This window comes from Anopheles bellator, chromosome 2 (genome assembly GCF_943735745.2).
Source record: "Anopheles bellator chromosome 2, idAnoBellAS_SP24_06.2, whole genome shotgun sequence".
Classification (NCBI taxonomy): domain Eukaryota; kingdom Metazoa; phylum Arthropoda; class Insecta; order Diptera; family Culicidae; genus Anopheles; species Anopheles bellator.
Genome location: NC_071286.1, coordinates 17,118,212 through 17,140,159, shown reverse-complemented (window position 1 = coordinate 17,140,159; position 21,948 = coordinate 17,118,212). Strand labels below are relative to the sequence as shown.

Genomic DNA, 21,948 nt, shown 5'->3' with positions numbered 1-21,948 from the left:
ACTGTAACTGCACATGGTTTAGATTTGGACCAAACAAGCCTATCTAATTTTGTTGAAATATTCAAGGGCTTCAAACTGCAGGCTTATTTGCTCGGAGAAGAACTTTAGCATCGTGTTCGATGACCGCATAGTAACTAATTGCGATTTCGACCCTGTTTGATAGACTTTGCCTTCCACTGTCTCGGCTTCGTGCATATACATTGGAATACCCTTGCAACTTTATACTTTCAATGCGTTACTAAATGTTAATTTCTTTCTCGAAGCATAGAAAGAAAATAAAATCTCTTCCTCACGTGCCACGGGATCAGTCGGACGCCTTCTGCTTCCGGGAAACTCCGGGGCTCCGTTTCCAAACCATGGCAGGGGTGCAAAACAATTACGCCAAGATGGCATAATCCTAGTCCCACTCGGAGCCTCAAGGTGAGCGCGTGAGCCGGAGCCTCGTCCCATTGATCCCGCTCGGCTCGGCACGGCATTGGCTCTACGGGAAAAAAAAACGAATACACTCAGGCATCAATATTCATCGCAACATTCGGCCCTATTTTCTACTGCTTCCCACCTTGCTGCGCACCGTCTCCACAATGACGTCAACATTGCGTAGCAACACCTTCGCCGGCGTTCCGTGGGCAGGAGGCGTGGACCAGGATCCAGGAAAAGCCACAGAATTCAATTATGATTTATTTGCTCCCACGGATTCGATTAAACATGTTTGTATGGCGGGGCCGCCCGGGGGTTTATGTTTTTAACGCTATGTGTTCATTTTTTGTTTGTGTTTTCCTTATCGATATGCGTTATCCGTTGCGCAACTCATTTCATGTTCTTTTTCTTTATCTCTCTCCCTCTCGCCTGGTTCCAGAAATTGATAGGATTCGTCATCGCGCCCATCGATGAGTTCCGGCCGATGGTCGGGAAAACGATGCCAAAATCCGGTTTGAGATGAAAAATGTCTTCGCTGAGGAAGTCGGCATCGTTTCGGTCGCGAATTCCGGTGCGCCGCGTCCGGCCAGCCCACCGGCGGTGCGTTAGCCCGCAGCCGTCGACCTCCACCTCCGTCAACAGCCAGCACGGCTCGGAGTCGTCCATCGCGACCGGTGGACCGCGCCACTGGTACGACCGTAGCCACTGCTACTCATCCTCGAGCTACTCGTCCAGCGACGAAAGCTACGACTCGGAAGCGGCTCCCTTTCAGGTAATTGGCGGTGCTCTAAATGAGTCGCACCTTTGGATAATAATCAGAAAATGGTGGCCAAACCGATCGGAACATTATTCATTCGGACGATCTTGCGGTCGGAACGCCGCCTCTTTCAAGCGCGACTCATCCGGCCAGCCAGTTATGGCACCGTAAGCCTTAACTGAATTATTAACCGGTACCCGGAACCGTGCCCGATCGATGGAGCAGAAAATTATAACTCCATACGAGGGCAAATAGTAATCCCTCATCCGGTCAATTCGAATCGGCCAATCGGTCGGGGTGCGTGATTGCGTTTGATTTATTAATCGTGTGGCTCGGGCGTGTTGATCCGATCGGCTTCCGGCTCCTCCCGGAAGGCGGATTAAACGAGAGCCGGACGAGAAACCCGAATCCAGCGGCCGGTGCGAAAAGTAATTAATTTCTCGTCCTCGTTCTCGTCCGGTGGATCGGTGTCGCTGGCGAAGAAGTTCGATTTGTGGCTCCTGACCCCACGCCCCACGGGTTTGGCCATTTTTCCTTTGGTCACCCAAGCGGTCCTCGTTGGCCGATTGGGCGCGACAAATTGATTTCCGTGGAATAGGCCACCCGGATTGCAGTGAGCAAACGAACCGTGAACGGCATGCGTCCTGCGCGGCCACCGTGCGTGCTGGAGCTGGTGTCATTAAAAAATATGTTTCCATAAATATTAAAAACACACAGGATTTATGTGCCAATTTCGATTGCAGCATCTCCTGAATCAATCATCGTTCGCAACCGACGGCTGCCGACTGTTGGTGGCCGCAAGCCCCGCATCCGCACCCACCGACCAGCAGCAGCAGCATCCACAGCGTCTGCCGGCAGCTCAACAACCAGCACTGCAGCAGCAGAAGCGACCGGAACCGACCGAGTTTGACCACCATCCGTTCCTGGTGCAGCATCCGTTCGAGGCGAACGGGTCCTGTCTGAGCACCTCGACCGATGCCATGAGCCTCGACGGGCTGCTGGACTGCGTCAGCACCGGGACCTTCTCTTCCTGCCCGCCGTCACCCCAGTCAAAGTCGTACCTGGGTAAGCGATTTATTTATTTCATTTACTTATTCATACTTCCGGGCGCCGGGTTTGGGGCGCCCAAAATGGCAACACCATAACCGAAGGCCGGACGCCGGACGTTTTGATTTTGTTTGATGCCGTGGATGCTGTAAAGCCGAATTCGTCCAACGGGCCCATCGATGCAGAATGGGTGCCCTTTCCCGGAAACCGGTCAGCCCAAGCTCTTGGTGGTGCCATTTTCCATGAGCCATTACATCGCAACGCCGGGAGCGAGCTGCACCAGTCATCGGTCTGCAGTTTAATAATTACTTTTTTTTAGCACGCCTTTCGGGTTGATTGCATTGAAAATCATATTTTCCATTAAATGTGACAAGTGCAGCGTAGTGCCACAGGTAGGACCAAGTTGGCCATTACCGGTTTGGTGCCGTTGCCGTTGGTCTCTGTACGAATTCATTCGCTCGTGAGCCGTAACTCACGCGTGAAGCCATCTCATCTCATTCTCATTCGCTCACCTTTGGAACGCTTCGGAGGGAAGCTGATGAACCTGATGGTAACCATGGTAGCGCCGATGGACTGGCAGCTCTGCCGTGCTGCTGTCATAATTACGTAAGCAGAGACTTCAACTTCAGTGCAAATGATTGATGGCTGGAAACAAAACGATAAATTACAGCACTTTTGGCAAACAATCAATTAAAATAGTAAACAAGCACAACCTTTAAGCTAGAACGATAAAGGACCACTCTGAGATTCCGCAGCCATGATTTCACTGGGCTGGCCAACAGCTTATAATAAACCACTTCGAGACGAGATCCTAGCCGTCGGACTCATTGAGGTCCTTCGCCACACATTTGCAGCTCGGAAGGGTTCTTTACGGATTTAAATGATCTAAATAACTTGATATTATTCAATTAAATGCAGCGAAAAAGGATGAGCAAAAATGGCAAACTTAAAGTACCCTGTCATTCAGCAACCCTGCGGCCTGCCTGCAATCCGGAACCCGGCACGGTGCCAGTTCATCCAGTTGCCCTCCAATTTTATGTTTTGCTCGCACTTGAAAATAGTTTATGACTTTTCGCCGGCATTTTTTTACGATCGTCAGCATGATGCGCCTTCCGCATCATATCCTGGGATGGATGGCGAACGGGGACAATATCTCGGTTCCTCTGTGTGTCTGTGTTTTTTTTATGTTTTCCGTGTGCCGCGTTGTGAGGGACACCGAGAGTGAAACAACAAAACGCACTCAGAACGCCACTCCACCAAAATGAGCTGACCCTGAGTTTCGCTTCCCATTCCCGCAGATCCGGACGACCGGCGACAGCTGTCCGGCATCGACGTGTCCAGCTATGAGTCGCTGGAGAAGTTCGGCTACGCCCTGGAGACACTGAAGATATCGGACGCGTACGGCCACTCGCGAAACGGTGGCAACGGTCCGGCCACGGCTGCCGCGGTTGGAGACCCGTTACTCGGCGGAGGCGAAGGTATTGTACCGCTCGGGCAGCCCCGTTCCGGCGAAGGATTACTGCCACCACCCCGGGGTGTTGACGGCCAACCGAACCAGGAGGATGATGATCTGGTCAAACAGCGAAAGCTTAGCGATTGGTATTATATCAAAACGGCACCGACCAAGAAACCCTCGAGCCCGTTCGAACGGCGGCGGGCCGTTCCGCGGCCAGTGGCTCGCCTTCCAGTCGTTCCGCCGGTCGGAGAGCCAGCGAAGGACCCGGAACCGACGGATCCGGAATCGGTGGATCCACCGGCCGGTTGGGGTCATAAATTTTCGTCGCCCATTCCACGGCCACGTCGGTTACCGTCGGGGCTGGGTGTGGAGCCGTCGCTAGAGTCACGGTCCGTCACCAAGTCCGCCTCCTCGTCCAGCGTGAACACGGGACCACGGCCCGGGGCTCGTGGCCAGCCAAGGCTACACTCCAACACGGACCTCCAGCAGGTCGGCACCCGGAGGGCGATCGCTCCCGGGACGCTCCTGCTGGACGAACTGGAACTCGTCGGTGGACTAGAGCAGCTCGGGGCAGCGGGCCGACTTCCGGAACTGACCGGAAGCCGTGATCGCTTCTCGCCCTACTGCCGCCGGCGCCACCGCCAGCAACCGATGCTGGTGCCCCACTGGTTCCCACCGCCGCCACCACCACCGTACCATTTCCCTCACCACCAACACCGCCGGCCTCCACCGGCACCCACAGGAGTCGTGGATGACCCGCGCAACATTTACGAGAACTACCCGGCGACCCCGGCGACGGAACCCACGGACTCCGCCTTCGAGGCGACCACCACGGTGGGAATACCGGTTCCACGGGCTCGTTCCATCCCAGCCCAGCAATCCGGAGCGAGCTTCGGTGTCAACGGTTCTAGTCTGCGGCCACCACCGCTCTGTGGCATCGAGGAGAACGAGGTATTCCAGTACAAGGGCCTGCAGGCGGACCAACGGCCTCTGCCACGGCCGCCCATCGATTCCGACGAAGAACTGCTGGATCCGGTCACCGGTCAGCCGGCGGTGGAGAAGAAAAGCTCGCTGACACGGGTAAGTGACTCTTGACTTTGTGCCGGGGGCGTTCGCCGACCTGTCAGGTGACAGTCGGGGGTCCTCTTGGGAAATTAGACTGTGGGCTGGGATATCATTTCAAACGACTTTTCGGGTCGGGTTCTCTCCGGTTGTCTACCACGCAAATATCTTTCGCTATAAACCGTGAACATTCACCTCACGCTGACTCCTATGACTATTGTCTAAAAGAATGGAATCGATTGACGGTTCAAGTCGAAATCGAAGGTGTGGAAGATGTTAAATCTGTCAATGTTTATGTTCCAAGTTTACAACTTGAATGGGGGCACTTTATAATTGATCGATGGATCGAAATTATTTTTCTATAAGTTTAATAAGTTTGAACCCTGTCAGTACAGCACGAAAATACTGAGTTAAACAACGAGTAGCGAAATCGTTTTAGTGACATGTTCTAAGATTTTTACAATATTTCTCGTATCGGTCCATTTCGCTCACGAGTAAAAAAGACAGAGTGTAAGAAATAATGCGATATTTTACCTGATTCCATAGCAAAGGTTACCCCAAACCTACAAAAAGAAACATCAAAATGGTTCAATCATTCCCTGATTTGCCGATTTCTTTGGTCTGATTCGGTCTGAAGGCGAAAAAAGACGACCAATCGATGGGAAGATCAAAGACTGTTCGGACAGCATTAAAATGAAAAACTGTATTCCATTCAAGCATCACATTTTCCCATCTCTTCACCCAATTTGTGGAGGTCATGCCAAAAGAACGGTTCCTCTTTTGAAGCAAGCCCCGCAAGCAATCGTTCAACTCATCGATGTAAATAGACGGTAATCGAAAGGACCCAAGTCGGATGGCCACGGTATTCCAGTGTTTGATGGAGCATTATCGTGTGGAACCCATTTTCCGATCTTCTGGTGTTTCCTAAACGCAGTGAGATGACATTTTGAGTAGCATTCAATTGATCCGCGAGATGTTGATGCGTTCGGGTGTCATCTTTGCCTAAAAAATGAACTTTTCCACGCCCTTTGTGCGCCATTCGATTCTGCTGCATTCTTATTCAAATGCCAACTTTTTTGGCGTTACTTCATTTTAACACTTTACTTAATCGAATTTAACGAGCAAGCTTTTTCCGCTATGCGAACTGGAAATATAGTAAAACAATAAATTAATGTTTTCACCGAATCGAAACGGTCAGAGGAATATGCTGTCGATGGTGGAATACAATGGCCGTTCGCGTCCACTCTCGTTTATCACAGGTTCTGCCAAATAATCCAATCGATTACTGAGCCCACACCTGATTCGTGGAAATCTTCCAGTGCAAAGCGTCGTGTTTCTCGTTGTCCGATTCCCGGAAAATCCGCATCCGCGATTCGTGCGAATCTTTTCCGCAGGTTGATTTTTGGTTTTTCCACATTGTTTTTATGCATTTTTGTTTCGTAACTTCAGTCTGATTGCGATGGCAAGGATTCGATTCATAAAACGGGATAAAAGTAATGCATTTTTCCGGGATGTGTCCAGCCTCGGAAAGCACGTGAACTTGGCGGATGGAAAATCGGCCACGAAACACGGAAGTTCCGGTTTGTTTTTCCCGTTCCCGCACGGACCACACGGCAAATGACGCCAAACACGTCGAATCAGTCCGGTTAAGATCAACAAGTTCGCCGCCTCGAACGTGGAAATGGCTAAACAAATGGAATCGAGCCCAAACAAAAGTTTCTAGCAACCTTACTGCCATCGATACACCAGAGGGCAGAATCCAATCCCGGGGTTTTATGGATGTTCGTTGTCTGGATCCCCGGCCACGGCCAGGAGTTCGTGACTGTCGTGACCTATTTTCCGCTGCTCCCTGGAACCCCGGGACCACCACGCTTGAGACTGTTGGCCATCGAATCACAAAATGATGTGAGGCCACCGTGAGAAGATCCCAGATCTTGGACTTAGAGCTTTTAGAGTGGCCCGGGATAGAGATCGCCCGGTTGCAGGTTGTGGAATATTTTATTAGTTTCTCGATCCGGTTCGACCGTCGGGGGTCGAAGTTGGTGAAATATGTCCATCATTCGATTCAATCCTCCTCGGGAGGTCGGGTCGAAAGAAGGACGGAGAAAATAAATTACGGAACCTCGAACTGGAAGCCTCGGAAGCCTCGGAAGCTCGGTAAAGAGTTCGTAAATGAGTCCGCCCTGGTGGCCGGAAAAACGACCTCATCGAGCGTCGATGGGTTCGTGCGCCGGTTGGTGTCAACCAGAAAGTAGTAGTTCCGGTACCCGGTCCAGAAGATATCCTGGCCGCAAAGCTCGAAAGTCACTCGGAAGCGATGAAGAAAATGAATGACCGAACCGGGAGGGAACGATAGCGCCCGCTGGTGGACACACTGCCGTCCCGGGTCACCCGGTTCCGATGAGTCCTTGTTTCGAAATTAAAAGGAAGCGGAGTTCCGTTGGGAGCGTTTAACATCAAACGGGGGCCAAAGCGAGAACGTTCGTCCTGTGCCGAGCGCCCGAGAAACCCTGGAAGGCGCCGGACGACCATAGGGCGAGAATTTTGTAGCTGAAAATTGCCACTCCGGACGGAGTGACCGCAGGCGCCGCTGGTGTGGCTGGTGTGCGCCGGTGAGGTACGCTGCTAAATTGAAACCTAGAGCCGGTCTGGGGTCCTCCGTCCTGGCTGGCATCGTTTGCACCTTTTTGCTGTGTCCCGACAAAGAGAGAGACAGTCGGAGAGAGCGAGAGATCCCATGGCGAAGGGGCGTTTATTTGTCAGACAAATGAACGGCTTCTTGCCGAGCCTCGAGCTTAAAGTCCGGCCGCTTTTAATCGGATGTCCTCCGCATAGATTGTGCCGTCCCGGGAGGATTGTTCTGTGGGGGTGCAGCCGGGAGTGGACAATTTTTGTGGGCCACTTTGACCAACTTTTGGGTGGCGTGGGAACCATAACCTTCCAGCTCGGTGGAACTTTCATCAATCAGAAGCTTGTGATTTGTGCCGAAATCGGGAACGGAAGCGTGAATTAGGTTTTGGTCTCCCGGGGCGATGGTTGCCGTGGTGATGGGAAAATTTGTAGTTGATTGGAAAATATTGCATCGCTCGGCCGGTAGCTCGGACCAGAAGGAAATGGACAACATGCATCAGGAATGTTTATTTTGAATTTATGGAAGTTCAAACGGCCATTCGGACAACGAAACTTATTGGACCTGAAGCAAAGTTGTGTATGATTGAGACAAGATTTGAGCAAACGTCGCACACGTTGAGTGTTACCCATTTGATAAACTTTACTTTGTTGGATATTGGACGTCACATGTGCGGTGCTGGTGTTGTCCAGGTCCCCATAACTTCACTAGGAAACTATAAAAAGTTAGTAACTCAAAGCTGTCGGTAGAAAGTTAGCTCCTAAAGTATCTTGTTTGACTGAGGATGCTGATGCTCTCAGCAGTGAACTGCAGCTCTGAGTCCCCGGCTCTGAGGGTCTGAAACCCAAAAGCGCTTCGGTGTTATAAACTTCTCCTAAATGGCTCCCAAAATGGCGGTGAAAAAAAAGGTCAAAAATCTTAATGAGTATGCCCATTTTGCCTGAAAATATGCTCCCCGAGACAGACAATGTACGAAAGACCCCCAAAAAGCCAGCGTCACCGGCGTCGGGCGATGAAATTTAATTCAAATTTGATAAGTCAACAGGCAAGCTCCCGGGGTATCCTGGCCACGTCCTGGCGGGACGGCCATTTTTGGCGCCCTCGAAACTGACACCGTCGTCGTAAATGAATTTACGAACCCGAGAGAGCCACCGCGGGACAGGACGTATTTATTTTCGGGTACCTAAAACCCGAGCCCGAGCAGGCCCGTGGGCCTTGAATCTTTACGACAATCGGGAATCCGGCACCCTCCTTTCGGTGCTTTTATGTTGGGCACCCCCCCGTCTAATGTTGCGACCGGTGGGTGACATTTGTTCGGTGATTATTGGAAGAGCTCCTTTTGGGTTTTTTTTTGTTTTCTAGGTGCTCCACTTTACCCTTTTGCGAAGGCTTTTGCGACGCGAAGTGGGACAGTGCATTACGTTGTTATGCTTTTCATGTACTTAAACATCAACCGAAATGGCGAACTTTTGACATTATGGCACACACCATTTGGCGGTAGCTTTCGTTGGGTTGAACCAAACGTTCGTTCAACTTTCTTTGCCTTCATTCTTTGCCTTCTTCCTTAAACGGTTTTTGATTGTTAATAATCTTAATAACAACCATAAGGCAGGTGCGTAAGTTCGAACGATTTGTTGGCGGCAATCGCGATAGACCGTTTGACGTTTTTGCTCCTGTTTGATGACCGTTGTCTACGATTACCCTTACTCAAAAGTGCTGTTAGGTGCGGATTTGTGGAGAGACAATTCTTGGTTCTTACATTTGTGGTGATCATTTCCTGATCAACGAAACCCGTGTGACTTCTAGTTATTTCTTAAACTCAACAGACCACTTCGTGGACACCTTATTCAGTCAATAGTTGAGATAGGAATCGAAACGAAGAATCTGTTCCTATAATGCGGTTTTCGGACGGTTTCGAAAATTGGAACAAATGCAGACATAGATCTAATGCATAGAGTTGGGATTATTTTACAGGCAATGACATAAATTTAGAAGACTAAACAAATAATGCTTGAGTTATAAGCGAATTCCCAAAATGTTTTGCCCACAGTAATATGTTAGTCGCAGGCCACCAGCAACTTTTCGGTCCACCCAACACGCAACACCGTGTGTCCTCGGAGAAAACACCGTTTTAATCAGGCAAATTCCGATTAAAAATGCAAACTTTCACACTTCACGGCTGGCTGTTGGCAGTGTGGTGGTTTCACAGTCACCGGCTTCGGACGCCACCGCGTGGCACGATAAAATTCCCCCAGCCTTGCATAGATATATTTAACGCCGCACAAACCGGCGGGGTCCACAAAACTTCGACACAACGTCTCGGGACACCGTCTGACGTTTGGTGCGCTCGAAACTTTCGCTGTTCGCCGCGGCCCGAGGACGAACGACCACCGGTGGTGGTGGTGCAGTGAAACTAATTTAACTCTACTTGCTCATTATGCACCAACCGATGCAACGTCGTCGGTCGGCCCGCTAGAAGGTTAAACACTCTCTGTTCCCCGGCTGCCTGGTGAAAGGGTCGCGACAAAAGTTTGCAACCCCCTTTTTGCTGCGAAGTCATTAAACTGCGCGCCGCAAGGTGTTGCCGCTTCGGAACTCATTTATAATGCTCGCTCTGCCGCGCGTGGCGCTTGATCGGTGGCTCGTCCTTGCGCCTCGTCCTTGCGCCTCGTCCTTGGAGTTCCCCGAAGAGGGTGCTAAGTGCTACGAAGCGCTGAAGCGCGCTTCACGCTGATTTATTTGCACTTGACACCGCTCGGATTAAAGGGAATCCTTCGATCGACGGCCCGGATCGCGCGGCGTTGCGTCGTGTTCTTGTTCACTCGTTCACACTGTTGCCTGCGGACGTTCTTGCGACCGTCCGTCCGTCCGTCCGAGAGGGGACCGCACCAACCGGGCACGTTCCGTGGGAACTGTTTTAATTATGAGAATTTTTATTAAAATTTCCCAAGCACCGGGGGCCGAAGGGACCGGGAATAATTTTCGCCCCCAGGGCTGTTGGTTGTTTGTTTGTTGGCCCTAGGTTGGCGTCCTGCGACTCGCCTGGCCGGCCCTCGAGGTCAGCAATCAGGTCACAACGTAGCAGCAACCGGCTGCTGCAACAACTTTAACCTTTCTGTGTTGCGCTAATTTGAATTGTGTCTTGGGCCATGGTCTTCGAGGCAAAGTGCGCCATTTTCTTCGGACGTGCCTCCTGGCGGACCATGAACCGGGGCACTCGGTGGGCAGATGCAAACACCGTACGGAGAGCGTGCGAGCGTGAGTTAATTAGGAAACCAGCGTCAGCCGCAAATGCGGCCGGAAGTTGTGATGCGAGCACTGTGACCATACCATCCCGTATGGCGTAATTGTAGGGCGGCTGCAGCGTACAACTTCTTCGCCTGCGAACGGAACGTTTCAGTAGCTTCTTGGGAAATCCTTGGGAACACGGCGATCGATTCCCGCGCCGCGTACCGGTTCCAATCGCACCGATCGACACCGGTTCCTTCTTCATTTTTGGGCGGAGTTTGCGGAGGCGCGTCAACTTTCGGACAGTTTTTCCACAAGTTTTCCGCTTTTCACGCAGCTCGCGGGGAGATTAATAAAGTTTTCAATCGATACCACCGCGGGCTTTGCTGTTTGACGGAACCCGCCACTTTCACCGTGCGTCGTCTTCCGGAGTTGGCTCAAAGTTTCGTTCCTTCGGGTGGCTCATCGGCCGTTTGGGGGTGTGCGTGTAATTAAATCTACGATCCATCGTTTCATTACTTTTTGGGGGATTGCGCAAAATTCGCGGTTACGTCTATCAAGGTTTATCGGTTCGTCGCGTTGTCAAAGGTTAGCTATTTTTAAATTGAATGTATTCTGTTTTAAAATATAGTTGCGTTCCGTTTTTCCTTTAATCCTTTTTATAGGATTATTTTGTCTTGTTTTCTACAATCGCTAGCAAAAAAGCAAAGTACATTTCACTCAGACAATATTGCCACAGCCCGTGGTTGTGTCATGCGGTGCTTTCTATCGACTTACGGTTGAGCAGACTGTTTTAATAAATTGAGCTTACTCTGTTAAATTACGTGGGATTTTCTAAAACACTTTAAAATTCATCAGTGGCCATGGTTGACCATATGTTCCCGATGGTTGGCCGGTCTGGACATTGAGGTCTTAAATCTTAACATCACCATCTTCGAGATGAGCTGCATGAATCCTCGTGCCTAGTGGACCTTAACGATCGTTTTTGTGTGTCATCAATTTTTGCTAATTCTACAGGACAAAGGTCATTAGTCCGTTTGTAATTTACTTCCTAATTTGGGAAAATAGCTCAACTCCTTTTTGTTTGTAGCTAAGTTTCATCAACAATTCAACAGTCCAGATAATTTTTTTTTCCCAAAATAATGGAGGTTTCAAAGCATTCCGAAAGTAAAGTACCATCCTTACCATTAGACTTGTGTACTTTCTGATTGAAGGTTTTGTTAAAAAGTGTTACCGGATTAAATTAATTGGTTTTGTAGTTAAGTAGTGTTGATTTCTCACGCCCATCAGCTTTAATGCGGCGAACATAATCTGCATTTGCATAAACTTTGATTATTTAACCGACTGCTGCCCAGCTTTTGTTGCATATTTTGGTAGAATCATTGTAATTGTTTATCACTGAAACTCATATTTATGATCAATCGGGTGTCCCATGTCCTATGATTTCGTCATCTCACGTTTTTTACCATCAATTTTGCATTTAAAATATCAAAGCATATAAAAAACATTGTGGTAATTACTCCATTAGAACTTAATCTACCATTGCCTTTTCAATAGCGAGCGAAACGAAAAAATTGGATGTGAAAAATCGAAAACTTCAAGCTTCAAATGAACCTTGTTTCGCCCCGCTCAGCTTTCTATGGCACGAGATTACGTTCAAATGCCATTGAATCGTCATAATTTCGCTCCTACATCCTTGAACTAACTTTCAAAACTAAGAACTAAGAGAAAACTCTAATCCATGATGCACCACTCTGTTTGCTGTTTGGCAAACTCGACCCGCAAACTTTTGTCTATATCTCTTAGCTATCGGTTGCCAACCGTGTGCGCTCCGTTAATGGTTCGCCATAAAGTTTGATTAACGTGGTGCAATAACTCATGAAAAATGATGCTTCGCCCGTACGGAGCAGCAGCAGCAACAAGTGCACCGAACGACCACAAACGTCCCACGGACACCGATTTCGGTGCAAAGTCCTGCACTCGGCACCGATCATCGTTCCACCGGGCCATCGGCCCGCAGTAAGGACCTTCGATGGCCGAGCGCGCACGTTTGACCGTAAAATTAAAAAGTTGACGCCAAAAAGGTCGGTTCTCTCGCTGCTCGGAGCCCTCTCGGGTTCGATGGACCGGACCATTAATGAAATCAACAGTTGCAACACGTCCCCAGAACGAGCACGACCATTACCATCGGAAAGGAAATTACCGATCCGTGGGGGTTGCGGGGAGAGAAGAACCGGTGAAAATCGCTACGCCCCACTGGCCACCGTCCTCGAGGCGCACAAGCGAATAGCTACATTTTTCGACGGCAAATCGCTTTTTGGGGTTCGAAGGTTTTTCTTTCGTCTCGTTGCGTTGCGGTGGAAAAATGGGAAAATGGCTTCGGGTGGGTCGAAAGCTCTTTGAAGCTTCAGGTGAAACCGGGGGACCCACAAAAAGGACACGCTTTGGGAGGGCCGATCAAAACCCTCAAAGAGTCGAACGGTGGAGCGGAGAGTTCAACAGATCCGTACAGAAAGTTCGCCAACGGCCACGGCCGGGGCGTTTGGGGTCAAATTTATTTGCTCGAAATCGGGCCCGCCATTTTCTTTTCGCCGATGTCGAAAGGAAAACCCCGAACTGCAATAAAAGAGAATTAAGTTTAATGCCGCGGGCCGGGCGAGTGAAAGTATGTCGCCCGCCTGCACACAAACACCAACCCGATCCGGGCACAGTCTTTTCCCGCATTTCACCACTTCAGACGCGGGGGGCCGTCCCCGCGTGCCGGAGAGTGGCAGAGTGATTTTCGGAACTTTCCTATCCGTTTGATGCCTTTCTTCGGCCCGGTCCATTTGCGGTTCCTCTCGCTCTCTCTCTCTCTCTCTCTCTCTCTCTCGATCGGTTCGAGGTTTTACTTTCCTGCATGCCTTTCATTTTCACAGACCACTTGGATCTTCTTGCCTCAGGCCGGTGTCCTGTACGTGCCCCGGACCGGAAGTAGTACGGAAACGCCCGGCTGTCTTTAATGCACTGCCGTTCGTTATGCAACACGCGCGCGGGTGCTGCTCACGCGGTCCTGGCGAGCCTCTGAGGGCGAGCCTCTGAGGGGGTTCCTGAGGGTGGCACTGAGAGCGACCGTCGACCGTGCCATACCGTGCCTGTGTGATGTTCCGAGTGCGCTAGTTGCACCCCATTGCACTCGACCGGGGCTTCTTGCGGTAGCGAGACCATCTTTTTATCATCATCTTCAGGGCTCTTTGTTGTGCTGGCGACCAACGGCCGCGGCCGAGAAGAGACAATCGGGAATCGGGACAATTCCTTTTCGGGCATGCGGTCCCCGAAAAGGACGCCAATCTCGACCGAAGCGGCTCCATCGACGTTCGTTTGGCAGCCGTGGGGCATAGCAGGCGGCGTACGGAGCCTGAGGGCTGGGCGTGTAATAACCTACCACCCACCAGCGCCACGTAAACGTTTGAGGCAGCAGCTGCCGTCCGAGGGCTGGTGAACTAAGAAAAGGACATAAACTGGGCCAATGAAACCAGTGACGCCAAGGATGCTGAGCAGGACTCCTGCCGGACGGAAAACAAAAACCACGACCCCACTCAAATCCGTCGACGGGTCCACCCACGGGTCCTGTGCGTGTGGGTGTGTGCGGAGAAGGACGTGAAAATAGGGTAGTTTTGCGTCTAGCAACGGGCGATCTTCTTATTAAAGCGACGATGCTATCTTTAGATGGCAAGTGAGCGAGTAAACCGTGTGAGTGACACCGCGACAACGGTTCACTCAGCACGTCACCTCACCTTACGCGTTTTCCGGTGCCTATACTCCGCTGGTGAGTGCCCGTTAGCGCGGCCAGCCTGACAGCCGTTTCTTCACCAGAAGTCAACGCCCTATGCGCCGACTTGTGTGGAGAGAAAGATAGATAGTGAAAGAGAGAGAGAGAGAGAGCGGTCATAATGTGATTGGCGATGGTCAGAAATCGCGCACGAGGTGCTGGGTTAAACTTTAAAATGCACCATCAGACCATGAACTTTCCATCACCCCTTTGGGGATGGGGTCACTACAAATTTCCATAATTTTAAATTCTATTTAAACAGGGAGATTGAAGGGGAGTTTTCAGCAACGGTTTCTACCGTGCCCCCTTTCAAGGATCCATTTTTCCATTAATGCATTTTCCGATTGCGGCTTGACTTGCGCTGCCGGCTACTTAAGCTCTTCAATCGAATTACCAAACCAAAACTGCTGTCAGGCGATGAGGTGAGCAGTCCTTTCGTACGGCGATGGTGATGAAGTTCAAGCATTTAAATGAAATGCAAACAGCATGCAACTCACACGAGAAGTGGGCAGGCAATCAGGTTTGCACTCAGCGTCCTTTCACCGACGCACCCATTTGTGTACCAACAAATCAAATCTCTTGAAATCGCACAATCGGGGCACACCTCGAGGCGGCCCTCTCGGTTGGCCGCCGCTCGCGCCTACCGGTTGCATGTATCCGGATTGCGATTAACCCGCACTCATCGGTGCGTCACTCACCGTTCACTCACCGCGCTCCCGCTCGAGTACCGGGATCTACTTGTTCTTCTTTTCCGTCCGTCGCATTCCCTTTCAGAATATCCGCCTGGGTCCGAAGTCAAACCCTACTCAGTTTGCCGTTGTCCGTGGTTCGGTAAGGTCGTCCTTTCCGGTTCCTGTGCTCGCGCAGCATCCGCACTCGACATCCGACAGCCTCCGGTCGACGACAGAGAGAGAGAGAGAGAGAGAGAGAGAGAGAGAGAGAGAGAGAGAGAGAGAGAGAGAGAGAGAGAGAGAGAGTATCGGAGAGCGTGAAAATTGGGCGTCGTGGGAAAAGGTTTCATTTTTCGATTGCTTTTGTTGTTGAACTTCGCAACAAGATTCCGTTGCCATCTAGCAACCGGAGGAAAGCGTCAGCGAGTGAGTCATCCGAGTTCATCCGAGCGAGTGAGTGAACTAAACGGGCATCGCTCACCGATCTCACAGAGCCGTGAGGCTGTGGATTCATCCCTGTTGCCCCGTCGATGGTGTGCTCGCGATGCCGATGCCTACGGTCGCATCAGTCGCTGCCTGGACGCCCGGCATGCTGTGCTGTCGAGAGTCTTCCCAGTTTGTGAAGCCTTCCGTGGGAAAGCGTCTGAAAACGGAGAAGAAAAAAAACGCCCCTGGAACCGGTTCCGGCAGACCTGGCGACGACCGTAAGTGCAGTGCGGGTGGTGGTGGCGGCCACGTTTCACTTCTTATCGCGCGTGTCACGACGGATTGGACCACATAATACTCCACCCAGATCCACCCAGAAACACACAGCTCGAGACGATTCGAATTGAATAAGTGGCCCGGTGTCGGCGAAACGAAATCGAGAAAAAACGACTCCCCGACGCCCGACAATGTGTTTGGTCCTTTGTTTGTACTCCACCCGGCCTGGGGGTGGTGGAGGTGCCTAACGTAATCCCCGGCACGCGTTACGTTGTGTTTGTGATAATGGATATCAAGAAAGTCGGAAAGAAAAAGGGGCAGCAGGGCAAGTGATACCGATAAGACGCTGCCAAGGAAGCTGATGGTTCTCGTGTGTCGTGTGTGCTTGCGTGTGCGTCTGTGTGTCCTGCTACGGGCTGCGGGTCCTGCAAGCGGTAGAGAATGTGTTTTGGAAAATGATATGATCGCGGTTCGGTGCCGTTGACGAGTTCGGAAGGGATTTCGCATCGGCGACAACATCTCTCTCTCTATCTTTCTCTGGTGACGATGACGATGATGATGGTGATGAAGCGGAGCAGGCTGTGAAGTTACATTCGCGGCATTCGCGTCGCGAAATTTGTCCTCTTCTTGGAATGCGACCCGATCCTTCCCAATCCTTCCATCGCACGGCCTGTTTTCCGCAGTTCGGCAGTTCGGGGAAAACTTTACAAGGACTTTCGCGGTACAACGCCGACCCGGCGCAACCCAGCTCAGCCAGTGGCGGACTCTAAATTATCGATTGCGAGTGCGGAGAAAAATCCTTAGCCGAGCGGGCTTGACAAAAAACTGTCGATTCCCCGCAGTGCGTGCGGATTAGTTGGGGTGCGCGATAATTAGTGTTGGCAGTTTGCCAAAGTCCAAAGTCCGGCAAGTCCGGGATATTATTAATAGGCACCTTTCCGGGCACCAAGTTGACGTTGCGCGAGTGTGGTTCCGATCGCGTGCCCCCCGGAATCCAATTATCGTGCCCCCGACAGCCCGGCAGTCAATGGTCCACTTGGTTGGCAGTGGCAACCGGGTGCACTACAGTCGGCTACGTCCGGCTGCCATGGTGATGGTTCCGTTTCTTTTTCATTAAAGTTTCCATTTATCTGACGCGAGCTCCGGTCGCGAAATTTGCATCGAACCATTCCACCGGAAACGCGGTACCGAAAGCGGTGTTCCGGGATGCTAGGCAACGCTAGGCCACCACGGTGGACGCAATTTGTAATCATTCCGGCAATCAAGACGCACACGGTCCTCGTGTTGTACGGTGCAGGAGCATTGGAGCGTCGCGCACGGCGCACGGTATTTCGATACAAAATACCGACGCCGGCCAACCTAATCCAGTCCGTTCCGCTTCGCCCCCGCTGGTAGAGCGCGGAGAGGTATTTAATTAATTAAACTAGTATGGAAATTTCTGACCCTAACGGCACGATATTGGCCGATCATGGCTGTAGTGCCCGACCCGGTGGAGGCGCCTGGTTGCCCACGAGAAAAACACCGAGAAGTGGAGCGAAGCAATATCTTTTACTGATTTCGCTCGACGGTAATCGCTATAAATTCGTCAATTTAAAATGATTACTTGCCATTGGAAAATGGTAATCATTGGCGCAATAAGATGAGGGCACTCGGCACAGAGCACCGCAATGGAGGCGCCTGGTGCCGGATAAAAAGCGTTTCATAAAAGGACACATTCAGTGCAAACGGTAGCGTCATAACTGTGCCACATTTATACGGCCATGGATCCCCGTTTGGCACTGTTGCGAGATGTTTCTCACCGCTGGAGGACCAGTTTTTATGGAGCTTGTTTGTTTTTTTTTCTGCTCCATGTGTCGTCAACATGTCGACCATAAATACAACTCAACAATAAAGCACTAAACTCTTCGGCTGATGTGACCCATGTAAACATCGTGTCATAGTTCTCGTTTTTGGTTTTTTGTGCTCTCCCGGTCCGATTAGAGCCGACAAAACAGGCTGGCAAGGGCCCACCATCAGCCCCGCCACAAATGCTGTTAATGGATTATGACTCCCTCTGACAGGCTCCGTGTGCTGGGGCGCGGCCACTCTGCCACTAAGTTCGGGCCCCGCGGGGCGGCCCATAAAAAGGAGGGACCGACGGCAGTGCGAACGCTGGCAGGGCTGGGCCAGGAGCAATAAAAGTTTTCGCTTCATAATTTCCGTTACACATGCGGTTAAACTCGGCCCGAAAGCTTTTCAGCTGTAATTAAAGTACCACGTCAACCGCTGAGCCGTGATTCGTAGGCCAGAGCGGGAGAGGGAGAGAGAGCGAGAGCGAGAGGCGTGTGAAATATTATTAATGTTGAACAGGTTGATGGCCCATAACACGGTGGTCTGCAATCGGGTTCGGAAAGCACCCCGACACATCGAGCATCCAGTTCGGCTTTCCTTCATAATTACAGTGTGGCCTATCAAAAGTTACAGTCACGCAAAAAACGGCGAGCCTTTATTGCCGATGCCGCCGGTTGACCGGTGGAACGCTTTGGGTATGATTGTAATTTTTGGCTTAATGATAGATCCACCTGGTGCGCCACCCGGGTAATGCGGGCAGTGGCCGAGCCTCCGCCGAGCGAACGGTAAATCATGTCCAGATTTTTCGATTTTCCGCGAATCCATTTACGATCCGCCGGTACGCCGGCAATCAGGCAAACCCTCACGCAAGTGATGTTAATCCGACTCGAAAGGTGAAAACCCCGGGCGCTGAGTGGAGCCTGTCGAGATAAACACACACAATTTACACTGATTGAGTTGCAGCCTTTAATTAGTGGTACTTACGGGGTCCTCGAACGCGTGGACCGCACTGACAAGGTGTGCAGAAAATTTCCAAGTCCAAAGATTCAATCATTCAAAGAGTTGTTCAATAAGTTTTGAACTTCGATAAGATGGTTTATGGTTTGTAATACACTTTATTATTCAGCATTGTCTCCCGAAACATCAATACACTTATTTCAACGACATTCCAATTAATGGTTTCCTTCCCCAAAGCGAAAATCTTGAAGGGCTGCAAAATGTGCTTACACAGCTGTTATGAACTCATCATTTGATGAGAAACGACTTCACATTCAGTAAACATGTTGGTTAAATTGTTCAATGAGATACCCAGAGCTTCTACTAAATCTCTTTCAGTCATTCAACGATTTTCCAATAAGAATTTTTCCTACGATTTCGGGAGCGATTGTTGCTCCTTTTGGACGTCCTTGACGAGGATCGTCTTCAAGGCTTCCAAAATTAAAAATGTAATCACTGCACAGGTTCAACAACACAAAGAAAGATCAAATTTATACTTCAAATACGTTCCTATGAAACGGTACACTTTACCAACATAAAAAAGGTTAGCAGCAGCGCCCTATGTTATTGAAGCTCAAAACTTATTAAACAGCCTTGTACTCGTTGGGCTATTTGCATATGTTTTTGTATTCGACGTCAGAACAACCGGTGGGCAAAAGTTCGGCAGCGGGGTCCCTAAAAAAATATTAAAAAAATAAAAAATACCATTTTTGGGCTCCACAAACAATGAGGTAAAATAGGGCACCGCAGCAAGAACGTACCGAGAATTGGTAGGTTGGTTATTTTTATCCCACGACAAACCAATTTTGCATTTCTATTTAAAAGAACCAATTTGGCCTCCCGCCCTCTCGTGGATACCGTCCCGTGGGGCTCGCTCGACCAAAGACTTTGTGCCTTCTTGATTTCCCACGGCTCTGGGAAATTCATCCACCAACCAACCATAAACAAGTGGGCTCACAGTATTCGGCTACCTACGGCGCAAGCGATTAATAAATGAGTGCCAACGAGTGCCAAGTGCACATGTCATACAGTCCTCCCTCGGCGCGTTCCATTTTTAATCATTATCATAAAAGTCAAATAAACTGCTCGTGTATTACGAGATATTTAGCAGGGAATTAAGACTCCAGTCTCCGGCTGCAGCTTCACGGGGTGGAGAACATTAATTTACCGTTTCCCGCGCACGCCGTCACGGGACACTCCACGCTTCGCTGGCATGCAATTAATCTGTGTCCTTCGCGACGAGTCCTTCGCGGCAACGAAGCGCGAACGGCGCGAACCGGAGCGTCGGTTGTATGTGAAAATTAAATTAAATTCCAATAGCAAAGCGAATTATGATGAGCGCGGCGCTGGAAGACAGCACGGCGTGCCCCAAGGGAGCCGCTGCCTGGTGGTGGCCCCATATCGAACCATCGACACCCAACCGGCCGGAAGTTCCAGCTGGCACTTCCACTGCTTTCTGCGCTCGCCTCGGGCGAAAAAGTTGCTCGTCAGCCGGCGAGAAGTAGGCCACGACATGGCTTTCCAAGCCGGCCGCCAGCCAACCGCCAGCCAACATTCGGAACGGCCTGCGTCCTGCGAAAAGGAAAAAAAACGGGTCCTGCGGACACGTTGCAACTGCGTAGCAGTGCGCCGTACGCCTCCGAATTATCCACCGGAACCGTACCCGTCCTTGCGGGTAACCTGGTCCTTGGTCGGTTGGCCAGCCCGAAAGGAAAGTCCCGCATGGACCGTAAGCGAAAATGGCGAACGATCATCGGCGGGCAGACCGACCGACCGAGCGTGTCGTTGGTTTGCTCTCACAAACACATGCACGCACGCACGGTACGTGCTCGGGGCACTCGGGCCCCCGGTGGAATTCCGGGGCCTCCGGGCGCCCGGCGGGCTAACATTTTATGCAAATATGTGCTTATTAAATGTATGAGCAACAGTGTTTCGCACATCGTTCCGTTTGCCGCGCACGTTGGCACGGGGGCACCGGCACCGGGCACCTCCGAGCACATCTGTCGGCCTCATTTTCTCGTCGCCGAGACGCCAACGTCACAGCTCCGAGCAAGGCTCCGAAACGCGAAAGTCCAACATTTCCACCGGCAGCCAGCGGGCCTTCGGCTGTGCGGTCGTGAAGATGTTGAGCAGCACCGGTGCGGCTAATACTATCCGCTGTCTGTCCGCTTTCCCGCTTTTGGGGTGTGTATTATTTATGGTCCAATTTTTCTCCACCAAACAGTTCGCGTAGGAAAGAAACGCGTCGGTTCGTATGAATATTTAAACGGGCCCACGGTTGGCGTTAACGAAGGATTCGCGTGGATGATCCGTCCAGGCCACACAATTGGGCCTATTGTGCTTGTTGGAGGCTCGCGAAGAAGAAGCTTTCCTGTCCAGCGTCTCGTTTTAATGGAAACTAATAATGTCCCCGGGCGCTCCGGGCTACTTGACGCAAGCTACAGCGGGGTCCATCGGAAGCAACGGACATCTCCATATATTTTGACATGATCTGTCAAATCGAGCACCTTGTTGGAAACGGCATTCCATCTCGGTCGAAACATTGGCCACACTGTTGGAAAACGCCGAAAAATGGCAGATTTGATTACCAAAGCTATAGGTGGCCATTTGCGCGATATTATTTGTGAAAAGTTATTATACAAAATCTCCTTCGATCAAAACCAAGGATTTTTCATATGAACAACAGAAAAATATTATTTTAATGTCTCGTTTCATAAAACAAATGGCTTCCCGCTTCCAATGGCCGTAAGATAGGCCTTTAATTAGTTTGGAGGAATTTTTTTTGAGGAACGCGATAATTGTTATTTAGTTTTTAATTAATCAGTTATTGAAACTACAATAACCTTGACCGGTTTGCTGGCTCTAAGTGGGAGTCGAACTCTTAACGCTTAACTATGCTTTTCTTCGACCAACATGGCTGATGGAAAACGTAACTTTATTTCTCGAATTTCGTTTCCCCATAGGCAGGTCCGGCATTTCTAGCAAGTATTACTTTTTTTTCGCTCTCTCCACCAGCCGCGAACACTTGCCTGGCTGTCATCGGCCTTTATGTGGCGTAGGTTCGGCAGCTGTCGACAGAAGCTGAGGCGGCATTAATTAATTAATCAAAATCCAGTTCCAGTTCCGTTGAAAAGCGTCAGCGTTTTCCCTGAATCGCGCTTTACAGTGGGACGCAAACAATATCCGTTTCCACCCTCTCGGTGCGCTCAGAAACTAAGTCGCGATGCGAACCATCGCCAGTCGTCGCCGACGGCCCACATACGGCGCAGGACACACGGAGCGAAGAAGGAAAACGCCGCAGATAAGACCCAGTAATTGAGCATAAGACTCTCGGGGTGTTGT

General features: G+C 50.7%; 1 protein-coding gene across 1 annotated transcript in view; it reads left to right on the top strand.

Annotated features, from left to right (window-relative positions):
- Positions 1 to 943: 943 nt before the first annotated feature.
- The window catches only part of LOC131207102 (uncharacterized), a 46,982-nt gene continuing 25,977 nt past the window's right edge, over positions 944 to 21,948 (top strand). The window contains exons 1-3 of the mRNA XM_058199711.1: positions 944 to 1,189; positions 1,918 to 2,239; positions 3,520 to 4,757. Of these exons, the coding sequence (XP_058055694.1) occupies positions 944 to 1,189; positions 1,918 to 2,239; positions 3,520 to 4,757 (1,806 nt within the window). The remainder of the gene's footprint in view (positions 1,190 to 1,917; positions 2,240 to 3,519; positions 4,758 to 21,948) is intronic.